This window comes from Bubalus kerabau, chromosome 4 (genome assembly GCF_029407905.1).
Source record: "Bubalus kerabau isolate K-KA32 ecotype Philippines breed swamp buffalo chromosome 4, PCC_UOA_SB_1v2, whole genome shotgun sequence".
Classification (NCBI taxonomy): Eukaryota; Metazoa; Chordata; class Mammalia; order Artiodactyla; family Bovidae; genus Bubalus; species Bubalus kerabau.
In genome coordinates, this window is record NC_073627.1 from 151,404,187 (window position 1) to 151,422,388 (window position 18,202).

The 18,202-nt window shown below is 36.2% G+C and overlaps 2 protein-coding genes across 8 annotated transcripts in view; one reads left to right on the forward strand and one right to left on the reverse strand.

Annotated features, from left to right (window-relative positions):
* The window catches only part of CENPP (centromere protein P), a 237,068-nt gene that overhangs the window by 81,709 nt on the left and 137,157 nt on the right, over nucleotides 1-18,202 (forward strand). For 3 of the 7 annotated variants that reach the window (XR_008713798.1, XM_055579056.1, XM_055579058.1), the window contains one exon: nucleotides 407-616. The exons of the other annotated variants lie outside the window; for them this stretch is intronic. Coding sequence is in view for 2 of the 3 variants with exons in the window: in XM_055579056.1 (XP_055435031.1) it covers nucleotides 407-616 (210 nt within the window). In the remaining variant the exon portion in view is untranslated. The remainder of the gene's footprint in view (nucleotides 1-406; nucleotides 617-18,202) is intronic. 7 annotated transcript variants of the gene reach the window in all.
* OMD (osteomodulin) lies at nucleotides 8,665-17,226 on the reverse strand. Its single transcript, XM_055579064.1, has 3 exons — nucleotides 17,081-17,226; nucleotides 10,871-11,824; nucleotides 8,665-9,866 (listed from the first exon to the last, which is right to left on the reverse strand). Exons 2-3 carry the CDS (start codon nucleotides 11,808-11,810, stop codon nucleotides 9,538-9,540), a joined length of 1,269 nt encoding a protein of 422 aa, XP_055435039.1. The 5' UTR covers nucleotides 11,811-11,824; nucleotides 17,081-17,226; the 3' UTR covers nucleotides 8,665-9,537.

Consider the following 18,202-nt stretch of genomic DNA (forward strand, 5'->3'; position numbering starts at 1 on the left):
ATTCAAAATTGGCTTTGGAGTTTTTTGAATTAAAGCTTGAATAAACTAAGACGTGAATACTTACATTTTTACTTGAATGTGAATTAGTTTAAATTTAGTTGTGATATTCTCTGATTTGGGTTGATTTTATGACTTTAAAGTCTTTGAAAATATCTAATAATGAAATAGCAGATATTGATTTGTTTTCTGTTGTGTGGCAGGTTTAACGGGATGTTGAGAAGTGAACTGAATAGATGTTGAATAGATTTAGAGAATCTTAGAGGTTCATAGTTTACTATGGTATACACAGTTTGGTACTTTGTACTACAGAAAATTATTTTGTGGATTATAACTTTTTTTTTCCTTGATGGTTCTGACCAATGTGTATAGTTTTATTGGCATTCATTCATTTGTTTTTATTGTTCAGTCCCCAGTCATGTCCGACTCTCTGCAACCCCATCGACTGCAGCACGCCAGGCCTCCCTATCCCTTACCACCTTCCAAAGTTTGCCCAAGTTCATGTCCATTGCATCGGTGATGCCATCCAGCCATCTCATCCTCTGATGCCCTCTTCTCCTCTGCCCTCAGTCTTTCCCAGTATCAGGGATATTTCCAGTGAGTCGGCTGTTTGCATCAGGTGAGCAAAATACTGCAGCTTCATCTTCAGCATTAGTCTTTCTGATGAGTATTCAGGGTTGATTTCCTGTAAGATTGACTGGTTTGATCTCCTTGCTGTCCAAGGGACTCTCAGGAGTCTTCTCCAGTACCACGGTTTTGAAGGCATCAATTCTTCGTCTCTCTGCCTTCCTTACTATTCAGCTCTCACAACCATATGTGACCACTGGGAAGACCATAGCCTTAATTATACTGACCTTTGTCAGCAGAGTAAATTCATTCATTTAGTAGAAGTTTACTGAGTGCCACTTCTCTGCCAGTACTGTAGAAAAATAAACCCAGACAAGCAAAACTTGTTTTTTCCCTTCAAGGAGGAAGAGTTTGTAAGTAAGCAAGAACGGCAGCAAATAAGCGTTAGAAGGCACAGTGAGCAACCTGCTACACAAAAATATTCTGCAGTGATCTGGGAAAGGGTAAAGCCACTGAGGTGGCACCAAACTGACTTCTGTAGAGAAAATGAGGGGGTAGTCAGGGCAGGAGCAGACCAAGGGAGAATTGCTCTAGGAATGGAAACAGCACATAGGTGGGGGAGGATAGATCATTAAGATAATTTATAATTAGTTGTATATGGCTAGAGCTTAGAGAGAGAAAGAGAAGAGGTTAGGGGGGTGGTATATATTAAGAGATCAGACAGGGTACTAGAGGTCAGATTAAGGAAAAGTCTTTTATACCTTGCTGTGGTGTTTGACTTTTATTTGTATTCAGTGAGAGACCACTGAGAAATTTTTTTTAAGCCAGCGAGTGGCATGATTCTATTTTCATTTTAGAGATAGCTCTCTAATGTTGCATTTCTGAAGAATACTACTAGTTACCTAGTTTATTGGTTATTTATTACAGGTATAGTGATCTAAAATAACACACCTTTATTATCCCACAGTTTCTGTGGCTCAGGAGTCCAAATACGGCTTTGCTTGTGCATGAGTGCCAAGTTGCTTCAGGTGTATCCGACTCTTTGCAACCCTATGGACTGTAGTACTCCAGGCTCCTCCGTCCATGGCTTTGTTTATGTCTCATTTGCAATCAAGGTGTTGGCTGGGGCTGTACCCTCTTTTCAAGAGTCAAGTAAGGTAAAGGTGTATGAGCCCATGTGGTTGTTGGCCACAACTCCATTCAGAATGTAGGACTAAGCCTCAGCCTTGCTTGATGTTGATTGAAGGCCACCCTCAGTTATTTGCAACGTGGCCTCCACCATTGGGCAGCTCATATTATGGCAGATTTCTTCTTCATAGCCAGAAAGGAAGATTAGTGTTCCAACAAGATGAGCAGTACAGTTTTTGTAGCAATCATGTACCTGTAATCATATATGCCATCTCTTTGTAGTATTTTGAGATCAGAGATCATATCCACATTGAAGGGGAGATGACTGCACAAGAAAGATTCTAGAAATATTCAGAGTTACACCAAAAAATATGTATGTTCCCTCCCAGAGTTAGTCAGACTAAAGTTTGAGAGTACAATTCCAAAGACCATCCTCATTTCTTATACCAACTGCAAGTTTGAGAGTTTCCCAAAACCACCCTTACATTTGATAATTTGCTTAAAGGACTCATGGAACTCACTGGAAGCCATTATTTCATGGTTATGGTTTATCACAGAGAAAAGATACACATAAATATCACCCAAAGGAAGAGAGGCAGTAGTCAGAGACTGGGAGGGTTCCACATACAGAACTTGTATTGTTCTGAGGATGTTCTCATCAGTGCCTTCCCAGCATTGATGCATGACAAGGAACATGGGTATTGCCAACCAGGAAAGTGCTACTGAACCTCATGGTTCAGCTTTTACTGGGGCTTCATTACATAGGCATGATCAATTAAGTATTCCACATGGTTGAACTCTGCCCCAAGTTTGACTGATTCTACATGACCCATCCTAAACCACATGGTTGTCTTTCTGGCATGGCCAACCTAAGACTGTTTGGTTTGGCCTGTCCCATCCTAAAATCTGTTGTTGTTGTTCAGTTGCTAAATCTTGTCCAGCTCTTTGCACCCCCATGGACTACAGCAGTCCAGGCTTCCCTGTTCTTCACTGTCTCCCAGAGTTTGCTCAAACTCATGTCCATTGAGTCAGTAATACCATCCAGTCATCCCATCCTCTGTCGCCACCTTCTCCTCCTGCCCTCAGTCTTTCCCAGCATCATGGTCTTTTCCAATGGCTGTTCACATCAGGTGGCCAAAGTTCACATCAGGTGGCCAAAGTATTGGAGCTTCAGCTTCAGCATCAGTCCTTCCAGTGAATGTTCAGAATTGATTTCCTTTAGGATTGACTGGTTTTATCTCCTTGCTATCCATCAGACTATCAAGAGAATTGTTATTGTTGTTCAGTTGCTAAGTCATTTTGCGACCCCATGAACTGTAGTACACCAGGCTTCCCTGTTCTTCACTATCTCCTGGAGTTTTCTCAAATTCATGTCCATTAAGTATAACCCTCATTTTAAACAAAGATATAGATTAATTCCTAGAAGCTGAACAAAGCCCAGACTGCTCTTTGGAGTCAAAGTCTTTACTACCCCATTTCCAGTGTAAAATATGTTTCAAACTTAGATTGTTTTCTACTCCAGAAAGAACTATTTAACTTTCACTGCACGGTAATAAAAGATGAATGCCGTCAAGGCTCAAGAGCAGGCATATATCCAAAATCGAGAGGGTTATCTCTGTGGAGTTCTTTTTGTTAACCCTACTACATTATCCTTGGTATCTTTGTAGGGTTTTATGTCTTTGAAGGTGTATCAGAATTTTACCTTGTGTAATTGTTGCTCCTTCAGTGTGGGAAAGACCTCTGACTTGTTTCTAACCAACATTCTGGGCTTTTTGTGGGATGTCTATGATTTGAATCTCCATACCAAATACCTGCTTATACCTAAAGCCTAGTCATTTGGTCAAATGAAATAAAGATGGGAACCCAAGTACTTTCTGGACTAGAAGGCTAAAACTTAAAGGGAGGGGAATTATGACTCAATATAAATAAGAGTTAATGTTTAAAATGGGGCATATTTGTGATTTTAATTTTTCTGAGTAGTATACATAAGTCTCTGTATAATAAGTTTGCAACCTAAACATGCAACAACAGACATATCCAGAAATGCTGTGATATTTATCTACTGGGTATAGCAGTTTATATTTATTTAGGAAATTGGAACATAAAAGAAACTGGATTTTTAGCTGTTATGATTTAATTTTGTTTCCAGCTGCTGTTATTCTTCATTTCCAAGGTTTAGAAAAGATGGATTTGGAATCAGGAAATTAGAGTTTTAGTTCTAGCTTTCCTTGGACTTCTTTGCTACAGTAAAAGTATACAGAAGAAACAGGTTTATTTTTTTGGCTTTCATACCATAGAATCGGTTAAGTGTGTTACATGATATGCATATATCTGCGTTTTGGTTTAGTGGTTCCAACTTGAGGAATAAAGTAAAAAATGTATAGTTTTCAGGTTATACTTAAATACATGCTAAACATTCTCAACCAGTATATTGTAAGCAAATTTATTGACTATTCTTTATTTTTATTTCCTTTTTAATATATTTGTTAAGCTTGGGTTCATGGTGTCATTTGAATTTATTCATTAATAGGCACAAAGACAGAAAGTTCAACCTCAGAGCTAATATAGCTAATATTTTGAAGTGTAATGAGAAAATTGATGAATTTTCATCTTTTTCTTTCCTGATATATCACCTAGTTTTGTCTGTAACTCTGGTAGGAGGTAGAACTTTATTCTTCTGTTCTGCAGAAAGCATTGGTGGTTATTTGTTTTGTTTTCTTTTTACTGAGAACTACTTGGGGTATGAGTTCCTCTGGGTGTTTTTGATTAATGTAAGATGGTTATTCATCTGCCTCCCTCTGGGTCCTGCAGTTGGAGGACATTTTGTGGCGTGTTTATATGTACTTGCCTTTAAAGGGAGAGCAGAGTTGGCCTCTTTGACCTCTTCTACCTAATAGACAAGAAGAGTTTCACCTTACTCTGGCCAGAGGAGCCAGGAAGCCAAATGCCTCGTGAAGGGCCTGGGAAACTCTGCTCCCCATCCTTCTAGGCTATCTAGAGGTGCTTTGGAAAGCTAAACCATCAAATAATGACTTGGAATATGTTTGTTGTGAGTATATGATTTTAGATCTCTCTTCTCTCTCCCTAATGAAACCTTTAGTAAATTCTCTCTTGTTTACTAATCTTTTGTACAGTAGAAGGTACAGTACTTCTGTACTGTAGAAGGTACAGTAGAACCTTGGAAGGAACCTGAAAGATGGTATAGTACTTCTGTACTGAAGAAGGTACAGTAGAACCTTGGAAGGAACCTGAAAGATGCAAACTCCTTTCTAGAGGGTCCACTGAGGCATGTGAAGCACAGCTGATGGCTCAGGGCACATAGATCCAGCGGGAGGTTGGGCTGGACATGCTGCAATAATAGTTACTGCTTGTAGGATACCTGTAACTGGCATGCATGTGGGTGCATGCTCAGTCGCTCTTTGTGACCCCCTAGGCTGTAGCCTGCCATCCTCCTCTGTCCATAGGATTGTCTCAACAAGAATACTGGAGTAGGTTGCCATTTCCTCCTCCAGGAGATCTTCCCTACCAGGGATCGAACCCGCATCTCCTTCATCTCCTGCATTGCAGGCATTCTTTACTGCTGAGCCACAGGAAACCCTTGTAACTGGCATGTGCTTTGTTAAATGCTGTGGTATGTATTGGACTAACCTGGTGGCTCAGATGGTAAAGCATCTGTCTACAATGTGAGAGACCTTGGTTCAATCCCTGGGTTGGGAAGATTCCCTGGAGAAGGAAATGGCAACCCACTCCAGTACTCTTGCCTTGAAAAATCCCATGGACGGAGGAGCTTGGTGCAGGTTACTATTCATGGGGTTGCAAAGAGTTGGGCATGACTGAGCAACTTCACTAACAGCCCTGTGAGAACCACCTTCCTTACAGAAATGCAGAAAGAGAGACTTCAAGAAGTAACTCACTCGGAGTCATCTTGCTTAGTTACATGAGTGAAGTCAGGCTTCTACCAAGGTATATCTGATTTCAAATTCCATGTTTCCATCAGGTTTTTTCTTCGCTAAGCCTGTTCTTAAATGTATTTTCTTTTGTCGGTTTAGGAGGAGATAAAAATAGGTGCTCCAGAATTCTCAAAATTTGGAGTGTTTTAACTGTACAAGAAGTGAAATAACTAATTACCTCATCTTTATGTTAATCTCACCTTGGGACCTTATTTTCTTCACTCCTGCCAGTCAGTCACTATTCACACATCAAAGTGCCACCTCTTCCTTGAAGCCTTCAGTCGCTTCACCACATCCTGGCCAGAAGCAAAGTTAATATATCTGTGTTCATATCATTTTTCAGTTACTGCCACATTTTCTTTCTTTCTTCCTTTTGTTAGAATGAGTTATTACATCTTATTTTCTTTGTTAAATTTTAAAATAACAGCTTTATTGAAATAATTCACATCTCATACAACTCACTTTTTTAAAGAGTGCAATTCAGTAGCTTTTAGTGTTTTCAAACTTGTACAGTTATCACTACAGTCAATTTTAGAATATTTTCATCACCCAAAAAGAAATTCTCTATCCATTATCAGTCACTGCCTCAGTTCAGTTCAGTTCAGTAGCTCAGTCGTGTCCAACTCTTTGAGACCCCATGAATTGCAGCACGCCAGGCCTCCTTATCGATCACCAACTCCCAGAGTTCACCCAAACTCATGTCCATCGAGTCGGTGATGCCATCCAGCCATCTCATCCTGTCATCCCCTTCTCCTCCTTACTGCCTAATTCCCCTGTTTCTCTTGCTCCCCAACCCCAGGCAGCCAATAATCTTTCTGTGTCTATAGTTTTGCCTGTTTTAGACATTTCATATAAATGGAATCATACAATACATGTTCTTCTCTGACTGACTTTTCACTAACTAGCATAATGTTTTCATGGTTCATCTGTATTATAACATGTATCAACATCCTTCCTTCTTTTGACTGAATAATATTCCATTGTGTGGATATACCACATTTTGTTTATCCTTTCATCAGCTGAAGGACATTTGGGTGGTTTCTACTTTTTGGCTATAAATGGATAATGCTGCTATGAACATTTGTGTACATATTTTTGTGTGACCACATGTGTTCAGTTTTCTTAGGTTTATATCTAGGAATGGAATTGTTGGTTCATAGGTGACTAACTGAAGGACTGCCAGACTGCTTTCCAAAGCAGCTGTACAATTTGACTTTGTCACCAGTGGATTCCACTTTCTGCGTCTCCTCACTAATGCTTATTGTTTGTCTGCCTTTTTTGATTTCAGCCATCCAGTAAATGTAAACTATCTGATTGTAGTTTTTTATAATTTGTATTTTCCTGACAGTGCTCATTACATTTTAAATAGTCTTCTCTTTCTCATCTCATAAAACATCCACAGTGTTTTCCATATGTTACATCATAATAAATGTTTACATTTGTAACCCTGTTTTATAAAATGTCAGTAAAGTGGGAGATGGTCCTTAAAGTTTTTACCTCTGTTGAAAATGTGCTTTACCCACATCACTGACATCTTCACTCTTTACCATCACAGCTGTTGTCTTACAGTGTCACAGATGCACAATCTATTCTGTTTGACCTCTCATTGCTAAGCCCTACATGCCTTGATGAATGTTTATTAAGTGAATGAATGGAGTATTGTTCATATTCATTCTGGATTGTTGAGCTAGCCCCTAGGACACACGGGTAGTCTGTTTCTGCTAAATGTTAATAACCTGCTCATTTTAAACTGTCATCTCCAGAAAGTTAGACTCATCGCTAGAAAACTGCTTCTAAAATATTGTTCTAATTGTCTGGTCTTTTTGAATACTGTTTAAAAAAAAATTTTTTTTAGGAGTTTCCTATATAGGCAGTCCCAGATTTGTGTTTATTCCTTACCTGAGGAATTCTATAAAATACTAACCTGGTAAATCAAGAAAGTTCATCATAGAAGTTATACTTCATTATAGGCATATTAAAATGCTTCAAAATATGTGATTATTAAGGTTTTAAAGAAGATATCAAAACCTGTTATTCAAATTTCAAAGGAACTCGATTCAACTTTAGCACTATGTACATAAACACTGGCTGATATACATACATGTTTCTAATATATTGTGCTAGGAAAATAGAAGTGTTAATAATGCTGATATACTTTCTTGTGCTAACATTGACTTAATCTTATAAATAGAGCAATTATTTATTAGCAAGTTTTTATGTAACTAAAACCTTTCTCTAGTGAATTTATTTTAAAAATATTTATCCCAATTAAAATGGAACATAGAAAAGATTGTGTTGTATAATAGCTGAAATTTGCTAAAATAACCAATTTTGCTGTTTTTCTGGCATCCAAATGGGCATCCCACATGGTGCCAGTGGTAAAGAACCCGTCTGCCAATGTGGGAGACATAAGAGATGCGGGTTCTATCCCTAGGTCAGGAAGATCCCATAGAAGAGAGCATGGCAACCCACGCCAGTATTCTTGCCTGGAGAATCTCCGTGGACAGAGGAGCCTGGCCGGCTACAATCCATAAGGTTGCAAAGAATCAGACACGGCTGAAGCATCTTAGCATGCACGCATGCAGACATCCAAATACAAGGTTTAAGTTTTTGTTGCTTTTGTGCTCTGAGAGAAAAGTAAGATGAGTTGATTTCAAAGGCACATGTATCCCATTTTTCACTGCAGCACTGTTTACAATAGCTAGAACATAGAAGCAACCTAGATATCCATTGACAGATGAATGGATGAAGAAGTTATGGTACATATACACAATGGAATGTTACTCAGCCATAAAAAGGAACACCTTTGAGTCAGTTCTAATCAGGCAAATGAACCTAGAATCTATTATACAGAATGAAGTAAGTCAGAAAGAGAAAGATAAATATCGTATTCTAATGCATATATATGGAATCTAGAAAAATGGTACTGAAGAATTTATTCACAGGTCAGAAATGGAGAAACAGACATAGAGAATAGATTTATGGTCATGGGGAGAGGGGAGGAGAGAGTGAGATGTATGGAAAGAGTAACATGGAAACTTACATTACCATGTGTAAAATAGATGGCCGACGGGAATTTGCTGTGTGATTCAGGAAACTCAAACAGGGGCTCTGTGTCAGCCTGGAGGGGTAGTGTGGGGAGGGAGATAGGAAGGGGGTTCAGGAGAGAGAGGATATATGTATACCTGTGGCTGATTCATGTTGAGGTTTGACAGAAAACTGCAAAATTCTGTAAAGCAATTATCCTTCAATTAAAAAAATAAATAAATTTAAAACAAACAACAAAAAAGTAAGACTAGTTGATTTCATAAATTTGTGCCTTGGATCCTTAGTTAGGATAACCTCTTTTGAAAATCAAAACTATCATTCTGTGCTCTAAGTGGTAGGACCAGGGTGGGTGGCTGTCATGGTGATGATAGTCAAATAAAAGTATGAAAGCTTTTCTGGAGATTAGACCAAAGAAAATAGTCTGTTCCTTAAATGAGTTGCTGCCTGTTACATTAATATAACCTCTTGGCATTTAAACACTATACTCATAGTGATTTAAAGTGCGTGGTTTACAATTGTTAGCTTCTAATGCTACTTCTTTCATCATTTTCAGAAAAACTACTGTTAATATAAATGAGCATACTTGTTTTTTTTCTCAACATGATAATTGTATGTTCAAAGTGTAGTTTTTTGATCCTACTTGTCATTCTAAATTTATATTTCTACAAGATTTGTATCATTTTTAGTAAATTCTAATCCTATATAATGATGCAGATGTTATCAATAACCTAAATTCAATCTGATCTTAGTATACTAAGTACTCAATTCTAACTATATTACTATGAGCTATGCATAATTAGCTAAATTTATATGAATAATAAGATCTTATGAAGTTATAAATGTATACCTATATAGTTTCTTGCCATTCTTGACTTCCATAATAGTGAGCATCAATGTTTTCTTCTGTTCCTTCTTCTTCTGGGCCTTCATGATGATCATCATGATCTTCACTATCACCATCATCTTCAAATCTCCTGAAAACTTGGGTCTTCAGTTGTATCGTTTGACCGTTAGTGCTTTGTTGTTCACCATAATAAATAGTGTGTATATGAGGGAAGCAGAGGAAAATGTATGAGCTTATTGGTGCTTTCAGCCTATTTTGATCTACGCGAATGTATGTTAAATGGTGGTAATGTAGTGGATCAACTGATGGACACATCACTGTGACATTGACATCTGAAAAATACAAATTAAAAATTAATCCTTCTGTATTATATCCATAATACTATAATGGATTTTATTAAAATATTTATTAGGTTTAATTATTTTATAGTAATCAAATAATAAAATGAACAAAATGAAACTATAAATGAATTTTATATTATCAAAATAAATGATGGCTTCATTGGCTATTAAGTAATTATTTAATTATTAAATAAATTATTTAAGTAATAAAGTCTTAGAAACAATCTCAGAGGAAAAAAATGAAAATCATGTATAGTTCTACTATTCAAGATCTCATATTTCTTTGTATACTCTATAGTATTTCATATTTTTTTCATATACTTTGTAGTACACATTCTTAAAGTTCAAAGTGATAACATTTAATAGAAAAGACTATAAACCTTGAAGTACAAATTTCTCTGGGGACCATTTTCTGCCATTTCCCTAGCCAGCTTCAAAGCAACCATTTGTAATTTGTAGCACCATGTAAAGCATGGGTTTTTAAAGATCTGTTCTTTAAAAGAACAAAATAAGATTTTTTATATCTTTAAAAGACAATAATGGACTTCCCTGGTGGTGCATTGGTTAAGAAGCTGCCTGCCAGTGCTGGGAACACAGGTTCGATCCCTGGTCTGGGAAGATTCCACGTGTAGTGGGGCAACTAAGCCCCTGCACCACAACTGCTGAACCCACACTCTAAAGCCTGTGTGCTACAACTCGAGAGTAGCTCCCGTTTGCAGCAGCAAAGACCCGGTACAGCCATAAATAAATAGATAAATAAAATAGGTAACCAACAAGGACCTACTGTCTAGAACAGGGAACATTGCTCAATATTTGGTAGTAACCTAAATGAGAAAAGAATTGAAAAAAATAGATATTTGTATATGTATAACTGAATTCCTTTGCTATACACCTGATCCTAACACAACATTGTTATTCAACTATGCTCCAATATAAAATAAAAATTATAAATAAATAGTAAAACACAGACATACACAAAATGAAATTTTACATACTTTCAATTTCATTATTTTCTAGGTATAGGTGTTCTAAATTCCTTGGAATATAGAATGCTTGCTTCAGTTTGTTGTGTCCAACATTGAGCTCTATAAGGTTGGAAAGATTAAAAATATTATATGGGATGTCTTGTAGTTTGTTGTGTGATATTCTTAGAGCGTGAAGTTTCGGAAGTTTGTTGAAGTAATTTTCTGGTATAGAAGATATTGAATTATTTTCTAAAGACAGATACATAAGTGAAGAAGGCAAACCAGGAGGCATTGATTCTAATCTATTATTACATAGGTTGAGCTGCATTAATTTTTCCATTTTGGCAAGTACCTTTTCTTGTAACATAGAATCATCAATTTTATTAAAACAGAGATCAAGCATGGTCAAGTTTACAAGCCCATTCACAGCATTTGTCTGCAGTCTGGAGATTTCATTGTAACCTAGAAAAATCCTTTCCAAAGACTTAGGGAGAGGAAATGGAAAGTCTTCTAAATTGTTATGCTGTAGGTGAAGCTGTAGTAGATTTGGCAATTTAGCAAACACACCATGATCAATCTTTTGAGATTTGATTTTGTTGTGGCTGAGGTTGATTTCTTTAAGATGAGTGGCGTTGATAAATGAATCTGCAGTCACAGCCTCAATTTCATTGAACTGAAGATAGACTTGCTGAATGTGTGCTGGAATATTTGGGATAGTCTTTAATTTGCGATTATCACAGTACATTGATGATGGAAAGTTAGGTGGACAGAAGCATTCACTGGCACAACCTAAAGTATGCTGATGGAATGGAGCTTCATAGTTTATATTTTGTTGAAATTGGAATTCTGTTTGGTAGACATCATCTGGTTCTTGGTCATAATCTTCATCCCATTGATAACTTTCATATTGACAATATACTTGGACTCCAAGAAAGAAGAAAAGGACACATACTGAACTTGAAAAGCCCATGTTCCTTTTTTGTCCTATTACAAGGCAAAAGGAAATATATAGTGGAAAAAGTGAGTGAAAAATGTAATAACTCTTATATAAATTGACAGTTATCTAAAATGCACAATATTTATGTCTGATTTGAAATATGTAAAAGAATGTCCAGAATTAATGGCTGCTGCTCAGAACAAAATTAATATTTAAGGTGATATTTTTTAAAAAGCCTCATACTGCATTGAACCAGACTAAGTAATCATCTTTTTAGAGGATCTCGATTTGTCTGGCTTACTAGACTGTGAATTCACAATGATAGCATGACATCTTTCTACCCCAAAACTGAGTGCTTTTTCCGTATGGATATTAGATGTTCTCACTATTTGGCCCCTTCAGTGATGTTCACTACCTATGAGAAGAGAGACCCTATGTTTTAGTTACTTAGGAGATTATTAATACTGACCAAAATTTGCCCACTGTAACTCCTGTTTGCTGATGTTCTTTTCTGTTCTTTGGAAAAACATAGAACACTCCATTTTATGTGAAAGCTTGAGATATTAAAAATAAGTATCATGTTTCCTCTTAGTGTTTTCTGTCCAAGTCTGACTATCACTTCAAATTTTCCCTGTGAAATAGTTTCCAGAATCCAATTATTTTGTCTCTGACTCTACTTGAATAACTGCATCAAATCCTAGATATACACAATATTTACATTCTATAAAGTTTTAGTTTCTAATTGGTTTTTCTATACATTTTTCCTAATTACCCTCCTAGCTTTTTTCTTTCCACTAATTTTTTTTTTAGTTAATTTCTAGATACACAGGTGTTAAAAACACACTCTCCTTATTTCCTAGGAGTTTAGGTCTAGTGGAGAATCGGACGTGCAATACAGTGAATAGGAGGGTATGTGTGGGGTAGGATTGTAAAGGAGGGAGTGCTCAGCTTGCGAAAGAGACAAATGACAACAGTCGTGCTGAAACTTGAAGTTGTAGTGAATGATAGGATATGTGAACTGGATGAGGAGTCTGAAAACCTTCATTTCAGTCCTATCACTTACGACAGTCGAATCACTTACATCTGCCTCTTGCCTCATCAGTAAAATAAGAACTATAATTACTTGCCTGCTTATCTCACTTGGTAGTTGTTATTGTCATAAATGCATATGAGGTATGCATGTTAAAGTACTTGGCAAATTAGAAAGTGATCCAGATGGAATAAGTATGTTATTTAGGGAAAGTTAAAAAAAATCATACCTTTTATTCTAAGGCCATTTTTCTCTACCCTTCTCATCCAGGATTTCATGAGAAGATTAATATTCTAATAGAATTAATACCCTACATCATTGTATGTAATGAAACAGCTTATCTCCTGTTCATCTAGAATAGTATTATTTTTCATCATTGGATAAATGAAAAAATAGTTACTTAAATCATTTTCTCTGACAGAACCCTCCTTGAGAAAGGCTGCCCTAGATCCTAACAACTTAGTTTCTTAGTCTGTTTTCTTTTCTTGTCAGAATCTGAATAGTACAGAATGTAAATATTCCTCTAGTCTCCCAGGTGCTGCTAGTAATGAAGAACCCGCCTGCCAATGCAGGAGATGTAAGACACGCAGGCTTGATCCCTGGGCTGGGGAGATCCACTGGAGAAGGGCATACCAACCCACTCCAGTATTCTTGCGTGGAGAATCTTGTGGACAGAGGAGCCTGGCAGGCTACAGTCCATAGTCACAAAGAGTCAGACACAATTGAAGTGACTGAGCATGCCCTTATGCACCCACATGAAGGGCCTTGCCAAGGGTACTGCAAGTCCTTTGCATACTGACTGCTATCTCCTGTCTTTATAACTTACTTCATGTAGTAACTCCAACTGCAACAATTTTCACTTTCATTGGGACCTAAAAATTATTGATCCAACTGTTTTTCACTGCTCCTCATTCATACCTCTCAGTATACTCAGGTCCTACCAACCTAGATCCTATAGTGCATCATGGCCATCACTGCACATGCCCTCAATTTGCTGGCCCCTTGACTCTTCATAGTCCAACCCTGGTTACTCCAGTTCTCCATCCTCCCATAGCCTGACTCATGCAGCTGACAGCATGAGAGAAAATAGGACAGTGCCAACTGGCTCACTTTAAAGTCATGGCCATTCAAGTGCTGCCTGTTGTGACCTCTCATTAGTCCATTCCTTTTCCCTTTCTCCTACACAAGCCTCTAAAACCTCACCATTGATTTTGGATGATGACCCTGCTTCCTTTTTCACTCAGAAACTATAATAGATAATCATTTACTCTAATATATTGTCTTGTATTTAATCCTGTCCCTTCCTACAGAAGATGCCAAAACAGTAATGATTTGATCTTTTTAAACAATTTTGACTTTGAAATTTGTAGTTTCCTTTTGATAATCAGTTAGATTCCTGCCATGTAGGACATGGCATTTAAATTAGACTTTGAAGGAATATGAGGGTTCCTCCAGAGGGAAGTAGAGAAGAAAATTTGCAGATAAAAGAAATGAGCAAAAAACATATAAAGCAACAAAGGATGAGATGTTTGAGAAGTTGCGGTTAACTGTTGAAATAGCAAAATAAGATTGTACAGCTAATCTGGCCCAAAACCTTGAGGCCTAAATTGTGATCTCAGGAATTTGTACATTGGGAATGAACACCTAGTTCATTAATATAGTTGAGTCATGATCTTCACACTGCAGTGTTCATGCATCAAGTAAGAGTCCTGGGAGGGGAAGTGAAAGAGTATGGTCTCATCCCAAAGGACAGTGTTCAGTGCTGGCTGATCCAGACTGGGGAGCTCCCAGTGGGTATGATTAAGAGTGCTTTTTCACCTGCTAGAATTAGTGCCCATGTACTAGGTAATTGTGTTGCCATTATTAACAAAGCAGCTTACAAATATTACTGGTGATTTATTTAGTTTGATTTGGTTATTCAGTGATTGTCTTGAATTTTAGGGGTGAGGCACTGTGATCGGTGGGGAACACAGACTGAAAAAAACATGAAGACATGGCTCCTTCTATAAAGAGCATTCAATTTAGTGGACTAGAGAGTCACAACACAGTGAACTGATTCTCAGACAAAGGGAAATATGGCTTGCAGCAGAGATATCAGTGCTGTGGGAGCCAGTGGCTTAACCCTGCAAGAATGAGACAGGGAAATCTTTGTAGACATCATTCGGCCAAGATTTAGGGAGATTAGCAGGAATGGATAATAGAACATAAAGTACTGCTCCATGAAGTTGAGATGAAAGTAGAAGCAAAGAGGCAGAAACATAACAACTATCCAGGATCAGGCCATGAATATTGTCTCAGAGGTTGACTGTTACACAGTCAAACTTCAAAAACAGCACTACTCATCAGAGCTCTGAATTTTACCCTTGTGTTAAGAATATCAATAATTATCAATTAGTAACCTTATATTTGAGAATTAAAGTTATGACTATTCAATAGTTATGAGAAATTTGGGGGGAAAAAGAGACCTGAATGATACTTTTTAGTTCAGCCTTTAGTTTTGACTTGGAATCCAGACCTGAAGATGGAGGCCTTTCTGAAAATGAGATTCTTAGTATTATCTGCTTTTGATCTTTTTGGCCAACTAAGAAGAAAGGTCTTTCCCTGAAGACAGTTTGTCTTCTGAATCTGAGCTCATCCATTGAGCCCTCATTCATGGAAGACCTTGGCTCTATAGCTCAACTTTGTCCCACTCCCTTTTGACTTACTGCAGTTTTCTGTTCAGAAATCCACTCCGTCTTCATGGATATAGCCATTATTTTCTATTCCTCTTACTCCTCAACTTCACCCCTGATCATTTTACTTGTTACAGTGATCTTGTTTCTTTTCATCCAAATTTTTCATTCAGCTAATTGTTTACCAGTCATTTGTTAAGCATATTGTTATTACTTCTGCCTTTGATGTTCAGCAGTTTATGCCATGTTTCCTATAGGATAAGTCATAGTGAAACATTATAGCTCACTGTCAATCATCTTATATCCCAACTTCTAATTTTTGATAGGCTATAGTACAATGAACATTGTGGAAGTGCTCAGAAATTTGCTGAATGAATGATTGATTAATTATAGATTACACCTTGTTGGTGATGTTTATTACTACTAATGTTGATTGTTTCTAGGCATTTATTTCACCACAGTGATTTCTCTAAAAGAACATAGTCACAGAGAGCATGGCTGTTTTCTTTTCTAATAGAAAAGAAAATATTTCTGTCACAATATACTATATATTCACTTCTCTATTACCTTGTTTAGTAGAAAAATAACAAATGTGAAACAGAAAGTTTATAAAGCAAAGTGAAACATGTTACCAGGCTTTTAAAATTATTTGTTAATGTGTATTTTTCATATTATAGCTAAAAAAGTTTCTATATCATAACATTTCTCCTACCTGGAAAAAAGCACTCTACTTTCATCAAGAAAGTTCTAATTTAAATTACTAATCAAATTGAGATGGAATTTTGTTCTGAAAAGTTTAAAGTAATTTGAAAGCTTCATAGCATTTAATTATTTTAAATATTTGTCTCATTGGTATGCCATAGAAGCTAAAGTAATAAGAGACCCAACTATTAGTATATAATTCAGAATATTTTCCAAACCAGTTTTAAATTTAAGTCTGTAAAATTAAAGTTGTAGACATCAGTATCACACCCAAGGCCTAAAGAAGTAAGACTCTTTTGCTATTAAAAATATGAAAGTCTCAAGATTATTTTTAGCCATAATACATTTGAATCTTAGTTAACTGAAACCCAAGAAACTAGATCCTTTAGAGCTACAGTACTTATATTTTCTCTTTGAGGAAGAGGCAAACACATTGTAATATTTGGTTAATAGAGAAATTTTGAGAAAATGTCCAGTGAAATTTATACAAATACCCATTTCTTTACAACCAGAATCTCTAGCATTGCTCAGATGTATGACTCAAAGGTGTTTGCTGATTTTTTGTCAGCAACTTTTTTGGTCAAAGTTGAGAAAGAAGAAGAAAGAGAAACAGAAATCACTGTATTAACCTGAAAATCTTTCATTCAAAGTAAAAAATAAAAATCTAAACAAAGATTATTTATTGGGTAAACCTTAAGTTAGAAAATTAAATTTCCTGCATTACTTCTTTCCCTAAATATTTTGGCTAATCCAAATTTAATGTAACTTTTACCAGATATTGCTTACCAAAATTATGCATTTATGGTGGCTACAATCTATTTTAATGTTAAATCAAATATACTTTATTTTTAACAGCAGGAATATTTTTTAAAAAATTGAAAATTATTTTATCATCATACCTGTTGAATTTGCTTTAGTTTTCAGGGGCTGATGAATTTGCAAATCCTGTGAATGAATCAGAAATTCCTGAATTCTTAAACTGAGTCTCTTAAAAATCCACAGTAACTGTTGTGTTCAGGCAGGGCTGTCCCTTGAATTGCTATAGCAATTTAAGCAAATATAATCTGCTTGGAAAATACTTGGGTTGAATTAAAATTATGTATTTCTTTTCATTATCTGAAACTTTGTGGACTGTTAATTTAAATGCTTGTGTTCTTGGTCAGATTTATGTGGCTTACTTCTTTCTTTCCCCCTTAATTTTGGTTTGAGGAATGGCAAGAATTTCCTCTAATATGAAAGGCAAACAGAACTAAATGAAACAGCATGTACTGATTACTGTTTTTATTTTCATTTTCATGCCAAAGAATTCTTCAAATTAAGGTCCACAGTAACATGGAGCTCAGTGTCTTGGCATTTTAAGGTGGAACTCAGAGTCATCTTGAGACTTCGGTTATCTGATACCTTGTGTTCTCACCAGTGCTTTCCTTTATTAAGACAGGGAATCAGGATTAGAAATATACAGCATTTCACTTCTAGTTTATTTTAAAAATGAAATAGATTGTCATTTGTGACACAGATTAGATATATTGCTTTTCCATAAAAAGAATTATACCTTCTTTTCTATCAGCTTTCTCACTTTCCTCCCAAATATATCCACTAGCATACCTTCTAATAAAATATTTGAAATAGAATTATTCTCTTTGTTATGGAATTTACTCAGAAGGTATATCTCTAATTTGTCTATTTTTACTAGTAGAAAAAATAATTTTATAATATTAAATAAGATGGAGTTAGGAACTTCTGTTGACCAACCATTTTTGCCTTTATTTTACAGATGTAAGAAATTTACAAATTTCACTGAATAGTCTCTCCTGAAGAGTAGCAATTAACTACTTAAATGCTATATTTTTATACTAATGTTTTCATATTTTAAACAGAGAGTTAACTTGTATCTCTTGGCAGTGAATTTTGAGTTCATTCTTTTGGGAGATTCTTTCAAGCTTGTACAAACTAATAAGATAAAGTGATTATTGAAATTTGTTTTTGTTTCCTCAAAATAGTATTTTCCATTAAGTTTTTAC